General features: G+C 46.2%; 1 protein-coding gene across 1 annotated transcript in view; it reads left to right on the top strand.

Moving 5' to 3' along the window:
- LOC137431787 (protein-cysteine N-palmitoyltransferase HHAT-like protein) overlaps positions 1-17,527 on the top strand; it is a 264,417-nt gene that overhangs the window by 59,937 nt on the left and 186,953 nt on the right. Inside the window, 2 exon segments of the mRNA XM_078782469.1 lie at positions 4,852-5,017; positions 11,041-11,099. Of these exon segments, the coding sequence (XP_078638595.1) occupies positions 4,909-5,017; positions 11,041-11,099 (168 nt within the window). The 5' untranslated portion in view covers positions 4,852-4,908.

Here is a 17,527-nt window from a genome sequence, read left to right as displayed (position 1 = left end):
CAGAAAAAACATCAGGGCAAGACTAAAGTTTGCCAATGAACACTTAGGCAAAGACCAGCACTTCTGGAACAATGTGCTCTGGACAGATGAGTCAAAGGTAGAGCTATTTGGCCACAGTACCAGAAGACATGTTTGGCGAAAACCAAAGACAGCATTTGACCACAAGAACCTGATACCAACTGTAAAGCATGGTGGTGGAAATATTATGGTTTGGGGCAGCTTTGCTGCATCAGGGCCTGGGCAGCTCACCATCATAGAATCCACGATGAATTCTTCATTGTACCAGAGGGTGCTTGAGGATAATGTGAGGCCATCTGTCGGAAAGTTGAAGCTCAACCGAAGGTGGACCTTGCAACATGACAATGACCCTAAACATACCAGTAAATCCACCAAGGAATGGCTGAAAAGAAAGAAATGGAGGGTTCTGGAATGGCCAAGTCAAATCCCGGATCTAAATCCCATCGAGATGTTGTGGGGGGCTTTGAAACGATCTGTGCATGCAAGAAACCCATCAAACATCGCACAGCTGAAAGAATTCTGCATGGAGGAGTGGGCAAAAATTTCTCCCAGTCGATGTCAGAGACTGGTAGACAGTTATAAGAAACGCCTACTTGAGGTTGTTTCTGCCAAAGGGGGCAATACCACCTATTAGAGCCAAGGGTGTACTTACTTTTTCCACATGCGAAATTTGCATTTATGTTTATTTAAATTATACAATGGACTACAAAATGTAAATGTTTCATGATATTTGTTATATTATATCAACTTTATCTATCAATATTGTTGAAATGAAGATCAAATAGCTGTATGTTGAAATATGTTGAAAAAGTCAAAACTTTACATGGGGTGTACTTACTTTTTCACGTGACTGTACGTATATATATATATATATATATATATATATATATATATATATATATATATATATATATATATATATATATATATATATATATATATATATATATATATATATATATATATACTAGCAAAGGTACCCGTAAATGACGGTGGTTCGTAGATGTCTCACCTGAAATGAGCAATTTCCTTTGGAGTGTGTATTGATAGAAATGGGAATTCAGTGTAAATATTCAGTGAGCAAATGTCACAATGGGTGCAGCTGGTAATCTCGACAACCTCATTCCATTCTATCAGCTAAGATTTCCAATCCATACTTGTTCTACCTCCGAAGTACTGCTCAGGAGTAAGGGTGATATTATAAAAGCTCACTTGGGAAACGGGTTTAGGCATGTTGTTGGCCTACAACCTGGCAGGAAGATCACCAAAGTTCTTTCCATACCAACCGACCACCTCCAGGCACCTATCCCTCTCCACATCGTTTATTCAGCTCCGACCTTCCCTCTCTCTATATTCACCATAGCTTTGCTTTCAGCAATTTCCCACATTATTTCATTCTGGTTTCCCATTCGATGATCCATATATCAGTAGTTTCATTTTCACGTTTCAACATCAGTTTCACTTTGAGATATCAGTTTAGATTCATCATTGCAACTTGTGCACAGATCGACGCGAATCGTGCACAGAAAAGGTCATCAAAACCGATTTTGGGAGAAATTTATTCGAATTATCTAAGGGGTCATAAAGGGGTCTAAAGTGTTTAAAGAATCAATGATCTTAAAAGGGCCAACTGGGGGTCTAAAGGTGTCTAATGACGAAAGAGCAAAAGTGTCCAAATGGTCTTAAATTGGCCAAAGTGTCTTAAATAGTCAGTAGGTCTGAAATGTGTCAAAAGGTGTATATGCCCCAAAAGGGTCGAAATGGGTATGAAAGGGTCTAAAGGGTGTAAAGGTCTAAGGGGTGTAAAAGGTATAAGGGGATTAAAGGGGTGTAAAGGGTCAAAAGGGGTGTAAAAGGTCAAAAGGGGTGTAAAGGGTCATAGGGGATGAAGGGGTGTAAAGGGTCTAAAGGGTCTAAAGAGTGTTAGGGGTTTAAAAGGGTGTAAATGGTCAAAGGGGTCTACAGGGTCTAAGGAGTGTTAGGGGTCTAAAGGGGGTGTAAATGGTCGAAGGGGTCCAAGGGGTGTAAATGGTCAAAAAGGTATAAGGGGGTGTAAAGGGTCTAAAGAGGTTTAAAGGGTGTAAAGGGTCAAAGGGGTCTAAAGGAGTGTAAAGGGTCAAAGGGATCTAAGGGGGTGTAAAGGGTCTAAGGGGTGTAAAGGGTCAAAGGGGTGTAAAGGGTCAAAGGGGTGGAAAGGGTCTAAAATGGTCTAAGGGGTGGAAAGGGTCTAAAAGGGTCTAAGGAGTGTAAAGGGTCTCAAGTGTGTAAAGGAGTGAAGGTGTAGTAAAGAAATTACCTCGGGTTCGTAAATAAATTAACTCGGGAGTGCAACATGACAGTAACGGGCCAAATGACCTCCTCATCACCATCACGTATAAAACCCATTTTCAGGTATATCGTGGTTAAAAATCTGACGGTAGAAAGTTTCATTGTGATTAACCTTGGGAGCTCAAAGCAGTAAGATCCCAAACAAAGAGCAAAACAGCAACTCACCTTGATGTGAGGATGAGGTAATCATTGGAAGTTCACCTGTTGTGAAGTGGTGGTTTGGAGTTGGCGTCACATGGCTCCTTTTTTCTTCAAATTATTTTTCACACTTGAGAGTGATGTTGTTAGATGAGCAGTAAAATTATCTTCAAAACGATGTATAGGTTGTGTTTGTACTATTTTCAGTTTTTGAATCATTAGCGCATTTGAGAGGTCACGTGACTCCTTCTTTGCCGAACTTACCGAACATGGTAACGTCTTAATTAAGAGTTGTTTCTCACATATGATAACATATTTGATGATCGGAGCTCACCATAAAACTAATTATATGGATTTCAAACAAATTAAATAATTTGTTTTGTTGTCGTTGGAATATCAACATCGTAATGGACAATAAACAGTTTGGGGTGTTCAAAAATTAGGTAACGCTAAAATGTGACAAACCCTCCCCCACCCCCTCCTCTCCCCACACTTCCACACACATTGTAACACTCGGTAAGGCTTCAACAGACACCACCTAAGATGTTACATGATGCTTGAAGGCTGCCCCCCTCACATCACAGTTCCGAGGGATGGCGGCTTGACGACGATAAGTAATTCTGGTGCCAGAAATTATCTGGGATAGCCAACCTAACTTCCCCCTGCAGCATCTTAATCCTCTTATCAGGGAGGTGGTGTCACTTTTTTCTTCCATCGACCAGCTTACACTTACAGTGAGATATCTCCGCAAAGCTATGGCTGATACTTGATAGAGAAAAGCTCTATCAGAACCTCATTGGAAGGTTACGGGAAAGCTCACCCAGAAATGTACAAAAAGTATTTTAGCTCATTTTAATATGTAACGGAAAAGGTTGTTATTGTTACACTCGTGGGGTGGATTGTTTAATGATGGTACACTCGTGGGGTTGGGCTTGCAATGATGAGAAGCTGTGATCGTTGGGGTGTATCTTATTTGAAATGCCGGGCCGGCTGTGAAACCAGATTAGCTCTTTTTTTCTTCCTTCCCTTTCGACTTTATTTTTATTCTTTTGTTAAAATGAAAGAAAGATCTTCCTTATCGACCTTCTCCCTTCCACTGGAGCTCTTCATAATTGAATAGAGAAAGAAGCTCTGGGAGGAAAAGAAAAGAAGAAGAGGTGAGAGGAAGAAGAGTGCACTCTTCTTCCTCGCTCCTAAAAAAGAATCATTTCTTCTTCCTCTCACCTAAAAAAGAATGATTTCTTCTTCCTCTCACCTAAAAAAGAGTAATTTCTTCTTCCTAAGAAAGAGAGATTGAAGCTAGCCCGGTAGCTGTAGTTTGAGTGAGACAGAAAGTAAGACCAGCAATCCTGACACAGAGAGTGTGATTTGATTCCGGGCACCACTTTAACGCTCCTATGTCAGAACGGTAGTACTACCCTGAGCGGTTGCTGTCTACAACCTACTACCTAAAAACTGGTCCAACTGGATGGGTGTTTTTTATACGACACCATCTCCTTACTGGATGGCTGTTGGTTCACAAAGGGAGCTCATCCGCCCTTTAACAGGTATTGTTTTTTAGTCCTGCAGGGTGTCACAGTCACCCTCTCCACTGGCAAGCTAGTGAGGGTAGTCGGTTTTGTCGCCGACTACCCGACCATGCAGCAGGTAGCACTGGGTTACACGTGGCAGTCAAGAAAGAAACTGACCTGACTAAAAATCAATCTCATTCCTCCCTCCTGGTCTTCAAGACAGCTATTCACCACCATCGCAAATCATCTCCCATCCAAAACCATGATCTTTTATACTCCCATTAACCACCTCTTTCCAAATTTCCCAGTTTTTCCTTCCTGAAAGATTGCTACTGCATCTATATTGTCCGTCTCATGCGTCCTTCCCTACCCCTCATTCTTCCTCATATCCCTTATTTGACGAAGTCTTACTCTATTTTGTCCCTCAACCATGCTGTTGGTGTCCCCCTCTCTTGATCTACTGTTCCTTTTTGTTCTGTTAAGTTGTGTTCTGTTCTATCCGTTACCTCCGATCCGTTAGTTCTGATCCATTAGCTCCTCCACCAGCCACGAATTTGTATATATAAAGCAAGAAAGTGTTGAAATCAATAAGCAGAAGATGAAAGTTGAATAATCGACCAAGTGAGCATGTGAATGAGTTGATGAATGAGGTGGTATATAATTGATTTGGTGAAACTTTTTACTTCCTTTAACTTACACATATTTTGTGATTGAATGACCATATAATATATAATATGGTAGTAATATGGTATGGTAATATATACCATAATTTACACATATAATGTGCGCCAAACTAAACTGCAGAAACAATTAGGAATAACCTCTAACAATGCCATGCACTTCCATATTGAGGTAGCAGGCAGGACAGCTTTGGTGTGGCCAAGAACCCTGGAGGGGAGGCTACTGAGGGACCATGATGGCCACATGTGTTCCACTCCCACGTGGAGAAGTCCTACTTTACTTCCTGGTTCTCGTCTTAGCTCTATACTGGGCTGAAGACTGGATCTGCCTCATTTCTGATGGTACGTGGTTTGAGTTTTCTGCTGCCACCTACATTTCATTATTTTCATTCACAGGGTAACGGACAGCTCAGAAAGGACATATACGTGATAAACGCCAAGGAAAAAGGTCAATTGCCTACATCTTGTCAGCTTTAATGTCAGATCCTGTCATCTCTGTGAACCGAGGCAGAGATGAACCCAATTAATACTTTGATGGCCGACTTGCATGCACGGCTTGCTGTTGGAGGCTGAGGGACAACAGTCCAATAGGATTTCAAGTGTTGGTAGCTCTGAAAACCTCACCTCATTTGTGACAGCAGTAAACATATTGTCGTACATTTTACTATGTTAGTTGACAAAATCCATTGTTAGCTCCTACCTAACTGTTACGTGGTCCTCCCGGTAACTACCTGGTCTTGGTGACCCCCGGACCGCGGGAGCGACCCCGCCAGAAAGATATATGATGTATACGCTTTTGTAACGCAATCAATATGAAAGACACAACAATTCAAGTCAATAAGAAACCCCACACCAAGGATCCGGATAACTTAATAATATATTCTCCATCCATCATCAGCAATCAACAATCCATCAACAATCTTACTAAGATGGCCATCTCATAAATTTCCCCCCCTTTCCCCAATCACGACCCCTCAATGGTCAATGTCCCTCACAATGTCTCTGGGCCCCTCCAGACCAAGGTGAAGGTCGACTTCTCCGCACACGGGCGGTTGAACGAACCCCTGACTGACGTGTTCCAAACGTGCACGTCGCGTACCGGGACCAGCTGCTGCAGTGCACACCTCCTTGCAAAGCAAAGCGGGCAAAGCAAAGCGCGGCTTGCAACGCGCGCGAGGCCCAAGGTGCGACCCGTACGCGTCCTGGTAGACGTTGAGGCGAACTGTGCCGGACGCTTGGTTCCGTGCACGAACCCACGGCAACTTGACGTGTAATCGGTAATTACCCCGCGCAGGTAACTCCTTTCGCCAGACGGGCTTTCAAACGCAGCGTCCCCCACGCTGCTCAATATCGACACCGCTCACGTCGGAGCTGGGCGAGGAAGAGGAAGATCCACTTCTCCCGGACCTCGTGTCTTTTCTTCTTCTTCCGGTTCACCATCCCGTTTCCGGTCTCCTGTTATCCAGAGCGCCTCTAACCATTTAACCACAACAACCTTTAATAGAATAAACATTAATAAGCAATGACCTGAATAGTAATTCACATAAAGTCACATAAATCCGTAACACTCCCCCCCTTCAAGAAAGAAAGTTTGAACCCAGCGAAAACTTTCTTTGCTGGCCAACTTTGATAAACAAACCCGATAACTCACACCCCCAAATCCTCAGTTCCCTCCGGGCACAATTATCACTTAAAAATAAAGCAACAATATTTCACAAAAACCCCCAGATTAATTCACTCTGGACAAAGCGTCAACAACTTCTAGTTGCTCTTGGATGGAGGCCCAGCTGAGTACTCACTACATGGACGCCTTAAGGAATGTGGGGTTCACGGTTAGTCCGGGGAGGAAAGTTCATTACATGGACGCCTTTTAAGAACGTGGCGTTCACGGTTAGCCCGTGTAGGAGCCCAGGCTCGGCGGCTCCGCCGTATATAGAGTGCTTCAACTTCTCCGGACTCCTAACAGTTACGGTGCGACCCCTTGTCCCAGCAGTCACCTGACTGGCGGTCTCCTTCTCGGCTAGTCCTTTGTCAATCATTCTTTCGGGAGATGCCGTAACTCTGGGAGCCTCCATAGTAATATCGGCTGCTGCCAACACCAACACTACCGCCAAGTGGTCCTCTTCTGTAGACCTCTCGACGCCTACGAAATGCCTTCCCTACTGTTATGGTCTGACCCTCCAAATCCTTACCATTCCAATTCTTCTCTGCCTCCCTGGCGTCTCTTGTGCTTGCAAACGTGACAAAGCCGAACCCTCTTGACTGTTGCGTTTCCCTGTCTTTTACCACCCGCACTTCCACCAGCGGCCCATATCTGTTGAAGACAGAGGTCAGAACTTCTTCCTCTGTGTTGAAGTTCAGTCCCCCTACAAATAACTTGGAACTTTTGTCGCCATCCCGAGCTGGGGTGGTGTTCTTTCCCCTGCGGGGCTCTTTACCCACCCTCGGGTTACCATAAATTTGCCCCCCGGCCAAATCATTCCCCATAATCACCGATACTCCCTCTACAGGAAGCGTGGCTTGTAAACCGACGGTGACCGGTCCTGACACCAAATCGGATTCCAAATGGATGACATGAAGTGGGGCACTAACACAGCCACCGATCCCTTGTAACCGAACACTATCACCAGTTGCGGTACTCTTTGACGATGGCAAAATGCCTTCCAGCATTAAGGATTGATGGGCTCCTGTGTCCCTCAATACCCTAACAGGTCTTGGGTTAGTCAAGTCTCCCTTGAGTGAGACCAACCCCTCATAAATAAATGGTTGGTAACTCTTCTGTGGGCGATTTCTTACGCTTGCCATCGCATTCGGAGTGGTAATAGTCGGACTCCGCTCTGGGTTTTTACTTTTCATGAGGTAACAACTGGACATCAAGTGTCCAGGTTTCTTGCAAAAAGTGCAAGTAGGTCCGGAGGAAAAACTCGTGGTCTGCCTCGGGCCCCCCGAAAAATAAGTTTGTCCTGGGCCCGTCGCCCTCTGATTTCGAACAGTTCGGGTATCAGCGTTGTCCCCATAATCATCTCGAGGCCGCCGCCATGTATTGTCGTTCTCCGCACCTGCTGTTCCACAACTCCCCTGCGGAAATATAGGTGAGGAGTTAGGTTCGTGGACCCCTATCCGGTGTGTTAAGGCATAATCATCTGCCATGGTGGCTGCGTCCCACAACTTCGGTACTTTCTTTTCCTGCAGGTACACTTTGATGTCCTCGTGGACACACTGTTGAAATTCCTCCACCAGGATCAAGTCACGCAATGCTTCGAAGTCGTTCCCGACTCCTTTTGACTCACACCACCGATCAAACATGTTTTCTTTCACTCTGGCAAACTCCACATGGGTCTCACTCTCCCTCTTCCTGGCATTCCTGAATTTTTGCCGGTAAGCTTCAGGAACCAACTCATAGGCTTTGAGGATGTGCTTCTTCAATACCTCATAATCTGCACATTGGTCCATTGGTAGCGCCGAATAAATCTCTTGAGCTTTACCCACCAGCACACTTTGCACTAGTATGGTCCAGGCCTCCTCCGGCCAGTTTAACTGTCGAGCCACTTTCTCAAAGTGTGGAAAAAATTGAGTGACCTCCTTTTCACTGAAGGGTGGAACCAGCCTCACATGTCTGCCCACCTCCCAGGTGTTCTGGCTAGGTGTCGACCCCGTCAGCAAGGGTGGTACCTCTCCCCGTTCTCTCATTAAATCCAGCTCCTTGAATTTAATTTCTTGCTGAAGCGCCAGATCACGTTCCTTCAACTCCCTTTCGGCTTTTCTCTCCTCTGCTTCGAGTTCCCTTGCAGCTCTCCTCTCCTCTGCTTTTCTCCCTTCTAACCTTTCCTGGAGTTCTCGTTCCACTCTCCTTTCCTCTGCTTGTTTCTCTTCTCTCCTCTCTTCTGCTTTCCTTTCTTCTTCTGCTCTTTCCTTTTCTGCTTTCCTTTCTTCTTCTGCTCTTTCCTTTTCTGCTTTCCTTTCCTCTTCTGATCTTTCCTTTTCTGCTTTCCTGTCTTCTTCTTCTGCTCTTTCCTTTTCTGCTTTCCTTTCTTCTTCTTTGATCCGTTCCTGGAGTTCTCGTTCCACTCTCCTTTCCTCTGCTTGTTTCTCTTCTCTCCTCTCTTCTGCTTTCCTTTCCTCTTCTGCTCTCTCCTTTTCCGCTTTCCTTTCTTCTTCTTTTAACCTTTCCTGGAGTTCTCGTTCCACTATCCTTTCCTCTGCTTGTTTCTCTTCTCTCCTCTCTTCTGCTTTCCTTTCCTCTTCTGCTCTTTCCTTTTCCACTTTCCTTTCTTCTTCTTTTAACCTTTCCTGGAGTTCTCCTTCCACTCTCCTTTCCTCTGCTTGTTTCTCTTCTCTCCTCTCTTCTGCTTTCCTTTCCTCTTCTTTGATCCGTTCCTGGCTCCATAATTGCAACTCCAGTTTCCGGAGCTCAACGTCTTCTGGTTCTTCGGGTAGCCACTGCCAGGCTAACTCGTCCCATGTTCCTAATCCCACCATAGATTGTATCACCGTGGTGTGCAACTCTGCCTTCCTCAAATTAGTTCGGACCTCCAAGTTAAAATGTTTGGCCAATTTCAAGAGGTCCGCTTTTAGTAACGCTCGGAACTGTGCCTCACTAGGTGTTACCGCAAAGTTCTGTGCAACAAACGCCATGGTGACTATCGTTAACCCCTGTTAACCTTCACCCCAAGACTTTACCACAATTTCTCAAAAATTTACCAATTAATAATTAATTAATAAATTTTAATTAATAAAAATTATTATTTTATTATGTTATACAATTTTAGATCCCGGAATTCAATTGGACGAGCCCCCAATTCTGTTACGTGGTCCTCCCGGTAACTACCTGGTCTTGGTGACCCCCGGACCGTGGGAGGGACCCCGCCAGAAAGATATATGATGTATACGCTTTTGTAACGCAATCAATATGAAAGACACAACAATTCAAGTCAATAAGAAACCCCACACCAAGGATCCGGATAACTTAATAATATATTCTCCATCCATCATCAGCAATCAACAATCCATCAACAATCTTACTAAGATGGCCATCTCATAAATTTCCCCCCCTTTCCCCACTCACGACCCCTTAATGGTCAATGTCCCTCACAATGTCTCTGGGCCCCTCCAGACCAAGGTGAAGGTCGACTTCTCCGCACACGGGCGGTTGAACGAACCCCTGACTGACGTGTTCCAAACGTGCACGTCGCGTACCGGGACCAGCTGCTGCAGCGCACACCTCCTTGCAAAGCAAAGCGGGCAAAGCAAAGCGCGGCTTGCAACGCGCGCGAGGCCCAAGGTGCGACCCGTACGCGTCCTGGTAGACGTTGAGGCGAACTGTGCCGGACGCTTGGTTCCGTGCACGAACCCACGGCAACTTGACGTGTAATCGGTAATTACCCCGCGCAGGTAACTCCTTTCGCCAGACGGGCTTTCAAACGCAGCATCCCCCACGCTGCTCAATATCGACACCGCTCGCGTCGGAGCTGGGCGAGGAAGAGGAAGATCCGCTTCTCCCGGACCTCGTGTCTTTTCTTCTTCTTCCGGTTCACCATCCCGTTTCCGGTCTCCTGTTATCCAGAGCGCCTCTAACCATTTAACCACAACAACCTTTAATAGAATAAACATTAATAAGCAATGACCTGAATAGTAATTCACATAAAGTCACATAAATCCGTAACACTAACCCACAGAAGACTGTCGTGAGTGCCTTCCACCTCAACAACCACCGGCTGCATGATCATAGGCTTCTGTGGTCAATAAACAAGGCACGACCCCTACCCCCAGAACCTTGGGGTCACATTCAACTAAAACCTAACATTTTACCAACACTTTCAAAATGCAAAGGCAAACACAAAGTCTCACAAAGATATCCTGCACAAACTTGCCGAAATGACATGGGGAGCCGCCTGACAATAAGTTGGAAAATCGGATTGAGCGATGCATTATGAAAGATGGCGGTTATCTTGAAGCCTTTCAACTGTATCGAGGAAAACGTTATGAATTACACTTCCATGCATCATTTATAGTTTGTTTCTACCATGTGTACATCAAAGGTTATGAAAGTTGAAAGCACAAGGACTTTATGGACACCTTGTACTATGTTTCTCAGATTAGACATCCTTGGAAGAATGTATTAAAATAATATGTTTCATTACCTATTAGTATGTATATTACAATATGAGCTATACTTTTTGTTAACTGTAACACCAAAAGTTTCACTCTGTGTGTGTGTATGCGCCGTCCATCAAGTGTCTCATAAAATCGATCTTCAGTTAAACCATGAATTAGAGTACGACAAAGAATCTTGGATTATTATTTGTGATTTTACGAGTTTGAGAGGTAATGTATTACCCAAGCTATTGTACACATCTTTCTTGCAGAAAACACACAGAATCTGGAAGGTTTGCAAGATGGTTGGACATATTTTGGAAGAAAAATGGTAAGTCGAGTCTTCTTCATCTTCTTCTTCTTATTCTTCTTCTTTCATATGCAGAAAAAGGATGCGGGATAGCATAGCTAGCTGAGGACACGCCTGTGTAACCGATGCTTTGGCCTCTAGGTTAGGGCAGGAATTTGGATCTTGTTCAGGAAGCCAGAGATTGTTTGCCTACTCTTGTTTGCCAATGACATCGTGGGATCTTCAACGTCCACCAACTAATGCCAGCAGATGGGATGCCCAGTTCAACGTCCATTCGAGGGACGGCACACACATTGATGAATCATCCTGCCTTTGATGAGTCATGTTGCGTTTAGGGTCAGTGTTGCTCCTTTTGTTTAATTCATCCCTCCTGACTGCAACCTCACCTCCTAACTGGTGATCAGGAAGCAGTGGGAGATATAGGGGCTGTAGAGATCACCCTATGGAGATGTCTTTTTAAAATTTGGCGGCTCGCAGAACTGTTTCATGTACTACAGACAAGTTAATGTGTGGCAGACATTTCCTGTTGGTCAGGATGCATGCAGCAATAACTAATGTGGCACTTGTTTGCTGATACCCACTGCAGTGATGGGGTCTGGTCTCTGTCTTAATGTCTTATATGGTTTAACCAGTTCACTCGGGGAGGCGGTTCTGCTCATCACTGATGAGGGACAAAAAGCCTGAAACACGTGTCTGTGGATGTTCCCTCTCCGGGGTGGACTTATCTATAAAATTAAGAATTAAATTATCTTCCCAGTATTGTCTGCAGTACAATCCTATGGAGATGTAGGGGGCTGTAGCTCTGCTAAACTAATGCCTAATAGGTGGAGCCGATGCAACAGTTTAGCCATAAGGGCCTTACAATATGTATATGTACATGTGTACATGTGTGTGTGTATATGTATATATATACACATATACATGTGTGTGTGTATACGACATACAGCGTGACGAGTGCTGTCCCGATCTCCTGTGCACCAAAGTCCTAGACCAAAGCATCACCGGGACACTCTGTCGACAGACAGAGATTTCATTCTCCTTTTGAATCTCCAAACCATTGGGTTTGGTCCACAGGAGATTGGGACAGCGCTCATCATGTTGTATGTCGTTGATTGTTATCTCCACTGATCGCACCGCACAACCCTGGTTTTGGTTTGCGCTGGTGGGAACAATGGTCTGGGTGGCAGACAGGCTGTTTGTTCCTCGTGGATTATGCAGATTCTACTGGGTGAGACATAATCCGTGGCTGGTGCTCACCATTAAAGCTAGGAGGTGCCTTTATTCATATACAGTGTGTATATATATACATATACACATATATATATATATATATTGTTACAGACGCGGATTAAAGATGTTATTTTACCGAGCGGTTTGGTATTACCGCGTCCGAACAGTTACTCCCCGCTTAGAACCCGATTTCACCCAAACGTTGGCCGGATTGCACCGCAGCTAGTCAATAGGGAAAAGAAAAAGGCGACACGGATGTGAAGAAGAAGAAGAAGAAGAAGACAAAAAGGTTGGAAATACCACTAAATTTATTCCTACTATTTACACACATAAGCAAAAAGAAAGCAGTCACGTTTATTTACAAGCACATAAGACGCAGGTGACACAGGGAAAATACTAGCTTATACCTACAGACTTAATTAAATACCCAGGGACAGAACAAACAAAACAAACTCACGTACACAAGAAGGATGGAAAGGCAGGAGGTGGATGGCTGGAAGGAGAGGGAGGTCCAAAGGGGTCCCGCAGCACAACCGGCGCGTTTAGCAGCCGCCGTTCAGGCCCCACGCTGCTGTTATGGCTGCTGTGGACGTCGCGTGCTTTGCCAGGCCTCGTCGGACGCGTCTGGTCCAAACCCTCCACTCGTTCTTGGTCCACTCACTCTTTACCACCGACTCCTCACCGCAACCAACGCAACCAACTGACCACCACCACCGACTCCTCACCGCAACCAATGCAACCAACTGACCACCGACTCCACTGACTGACTCCTCACGACTCTCTTGGCGACCAACTCTTGGTGACCAACTCACGACTCACTTGCGTGCGCGCCTTTTATAGCGCCTCCGGCGATTAAGCCGCCGGCCTTTTTGGACACGCCCATCGGGGTGCTCACCTCGGCCCTGGTTGGCCCCGCGACCCTCTGGCTCCGCCCTTGATGACGACGGGCGGGCACGCCTTTCTTCTCCGATTCGAGCACATGTTCAATGGCGGTTATTGGAGGGGAGGTAATTGAGAATCGAGGCCCGGCAATGACGGAAGGGGGTGTAAAAGGAAATGGAGATTTTGGGGATGGGAAGGAAAGGGGATCTATTCTCTTTCACTGGTGCAATGGAGTACTTCAATTAATGGGAGACACAGCCTTACTCTAAAACACAGAATAAGAGATAACTATCAACAGGGGTATTCTATTATTTGGCTGATGTGTATGCTTGTGGACTAATTATGGGATGCCCTTTCACCTTTACACAGCTCCGGAGGTAGGGGGGCGCAGAATAAACAATAATAATAATAGTACAGCACACAATCAAAAAAATACAGTCCTCATCTCCGCAACAATATATATACATATATATATATATATATATATACATATATATATATTGTTACTGATCGCGGTTAGGGTGTTATAGACCGAGCGGTGGTTTAAAACCGCGACCTAACAAAACTCACCCGATTCCACCCGAACGTTGGTTGTATCGCACCCTAGCTGCTCAATGAGGGAAAAGACAAAAGCGACGCAATGCAAGAGGAAAACGGAGACAAAAAAAAGGTTTGAAATACTAGTACATTTATTCCTACTATTTACACACAAGCAAAGAGAAAGCAGTCACGTTTATTTACAAGCACATAAGACGCAGGTGACACAGGGAAAATACTAGCTTATACAGACTTAATTAACCCAGGACAGAACAAACAGACACTGACTCATGCGGGGAATTGCAGGAGGTGGATGGCTGGAGGTGAACGCTTGGTGGAGCCAACGCGGAGCTTGGTGGAGCTGAACGCTTGGTGGAGCCAACGCGGAGCTTGGTGGAGCTGAACGCTTGGTGGAGCCAACGCGGAGCTTGGTGGAGCTGAACGCTTGGTGGAGCCAACGCGGAGCTTGGTGGAGCCTTGGTGTGACGGGTTCTCTCTTCTCTGTAAAAGCTCAACCGTCTTGTCTCTGGTAAAAGCTCAACTCTTCCAGTCTCTTGTAAAAGCGAATCTCTCTGACTCCTCTCCACGGCTTGGGCTCCCTTGTGTCTGCCGGTAAAAACTCATCTCCCTCTGGCCACACCCCTGCCTTGGGTTATATAGGCCCCCGCCCCTCAACCTTTGCGAACCTCCCCGGCCGCTCTTCCTCCGCCCTCTGTAGCCAAACCCCTGGCTCATGGTTGGTCGAGCGGGGCTGGTTCACTCCTCCCCCTCTATGACGAGGTGGAGACACGCCTTTCTTCCCCAACCCTGCCTCGTGGCCAATGGCGGCAATTGGATCGGAGGTAATATGGGCAATCGAGGGCTCAGCGGTGACGAGAGGGGATGTAATATGGAAATGGAGGTTTTGGGGATGGGAAGGAAAGGGAATCTATTCTCTTTCACTGGTGCAATGGAGTATTTCAATTAATGGAAGACACAGCCTTACACTAATACACAGAATAAGAGATAACTATCAACAGGTATATTCTATTACTTGGCTGACGTGTATGCTTGTGGACTATGGGACGCCCTTTTGGTCTTTACACAGCTCCGGAGGCAGGAGGCACAGAATAAACAATAATCACAATAGTACAGCACACAATCCAAAAAATATACAGTCCTCATATCCACAACACTGCACCCTCCTCCTCTTAGGCACGTCCCGGGCCTACAACTTTTATTTAGTGTGACACGTAGGTGTAGTTCCCTCTACTTTTAACCTGACCCTGAGTGCGACAGTTTTAAAACATAAATAAATGTGTCCCGCTGCTCCATTGCACCCTACCTAACAGACTTACGCCCACAGTTAACCGAATTGCGGAATGGTCTTCAAACTAAACACTGACGGTGGGGAGCATTATTTACACTGACGCTATTTTTATTTACAAAACTAACCCAGGACCTGTAATTGTTCTTTCTGGGGGGGAGACAGTCTGCTCTGCATCGACGCACCATGAACGCACCCAAAAACGCACCAATACACACCCAAGCACCAATCGGTGCAGTCACCATTGTTCAATGAATGTTCAATAAAAATAAAATCAACAACCCCTAACCCTGCAGGTGTCTCTTGCTCTTCGGCTCCCTCTGCTGGTTATTATTATTTGTCTTCCAGATGTTGTCATTCTCTTTTGCTTTGCTTACTGGCGGCCTATTTGCAATAAAGTGTGCCCAATGTGCCCTTCTTTATTTTCTTTTATTTATAGCCCACAGGGCCGACTAGTGTGGTTCACCTGTGGGGCATCGGTGCCCTGTGGCCAAGGTCCGCCAGCAAGATTTCAGGCCCTCATGGCCGGTTCCAGCAGAGGGGCCATGCCCCAACCCATGGGGTCCATAAGTGGTGCTCGGCCACAGGCATGTGGTCCATAATGTGGTGCATCGATGCAGACAGCTGGTTCTGGGAATTTCGGGCGCACAATGGCCGACCCACGCACGCTCCCCTCGGCGCCCAACGGCGCACAGGTCATGTGGGAGACAAAAGGGGAAAGACAATTGAGCGAGGGGTAAGGTCACAAGGGTACACGTCAAAAAGGCAATGCAAGGCGAAATGCGTACGGAGGGCGAAGTGAGAAAGCTCGTCCCTACCGTACGTCACCCCCCTGTTACCTAGCCCACCCTTGCCCTTACCCCATATGTACAAAACCTACACATTACCAAATTCTTCACTACTGTCACGTCTTCCCATATTTCCTCTATACCAAATTCGTCACCACAATCCCTCTATCCAAAATTTGCCATCACCAAATTCATCATCAGTCCTCATAAGGAGGCAGAGATGGAACATCAAAGCACAATGTCACACCCACGTCATGATGCGTCTCACAATCCAAAACATTTGCATCAAAAATAATTAAACATGGCATGGTGCGGAGTACCTGTCACCTCAGGTGAGTGGATGCAGATGGTGCGAGGAGATCCTTCATCCTAACTATCCTCTAAATGACTTTAACACACTTTACACTACCCGGGGTCTTTCTCCGGCCAAACCATTGGCCCTCTTACACTATGGGTTCTAAAAACCAATTCCCATTGGCCAAACTGTGGTGCTTTTCAATTTGGGGTCTCACTCCCCCGATTCATCTCCCGGTGCCCTCGCACAATTTCTGGGCTGTGGTGCGTACCTCTCCCAGCGGGTCTACCCACCTGCACACCTCCACCACTGCAGTTGCCTCCGAGCTTACCTGCTCCTTACCCTAACCTAACTACCTGGGGAAGGCCCTCTGGCGCTCTCCCCACTCGGTGCCCTCTCTGGCACTGGGCTACCCGATCCACACCCGGGATCCTCAGGCACCCACTCACAACTACCGGCTCCCAGAGCCCACCTGCGGCCTCACCTGGCCGGCATCCTCACAGTGGTGGAGTGCCCAACCAACTACACACACTAACAGGCTACACGCCCAGCCATTTCCACAACACTAATGCACCCATCCACAATACCATTCTGTCACCCGCACCACAGATGCCAATATCCAACCACAATTTACCTGTACCCTCTACCTAACACTTGCACTACCCGCCCCGGGTATCCGTGATGGGGGTCCACTCTTCCCCCATTCACACCTTCGCACCATCCACTCCACTCCACAATTTCCACCATACTCACTCCACGACCATCCATTCCAATACTCCATACCATTTATTCCATACACCTGTCCTCCATTCACCTGTCGTTGCACACCTGTGCAATCTCACCTGGTGCCACCTGCACCCTCCTCCTCTTCCTGGACCATTTGGTCAACACAACACGCAATCACCACTACTCCCTCATACACTGCTCCACACACCTGTTCAGTTGCACACCTGTGCAATCACACCTGTTCCATTCTCACCTGTTCAATCCTCACACACACGGCATCATCTCAGCTAACTACTCCCCTCTGAAACTTGCGCTTCCCAGTCGTCCCTTTAAACTATTGCGCTCCCACGTCATTATCATCCACACTAATCTACCTGCGTCCCCACTACAGGTATCAGTCACTAACTAATCTTAACGTCACCTAATGTCATCTTCTAGGGCCCTATCAATATAACCTAACCCACCTGGGCTAGTTTTCACTGCCATACACCCCATAAGCTATTGCTCCTTTGCCCCCCACCTGTGAGGGATGGTGGATTTGCCATCCCACCACATCGGGGGTCTCTCACTACCAATTTCGCTCGTCCAAATCCAACAATTCAAAAATTTTCCATTTACTGCCAATTCTATTAACTTTTCTAATTTTCGTTTAAAATCACTATCACTATCACCATCACCCGTCTAC

Source organism: Myxine glutinosa, chromosome 7 (genome assembly GCF_964187855.1).
Source record: "Myxine glutinosa chromosome 7, kmMyxGlut1.1, whole genome shotgun sequence".
NCBI lineage: Eukaryota > Metazoa > Chordata > Myxini > Myxiniformes > Myxinidae > Myxine > Myxine glutinosa.
This window is presented reverse-complemented; position numbering and strand designations above follow the sequence as displayed.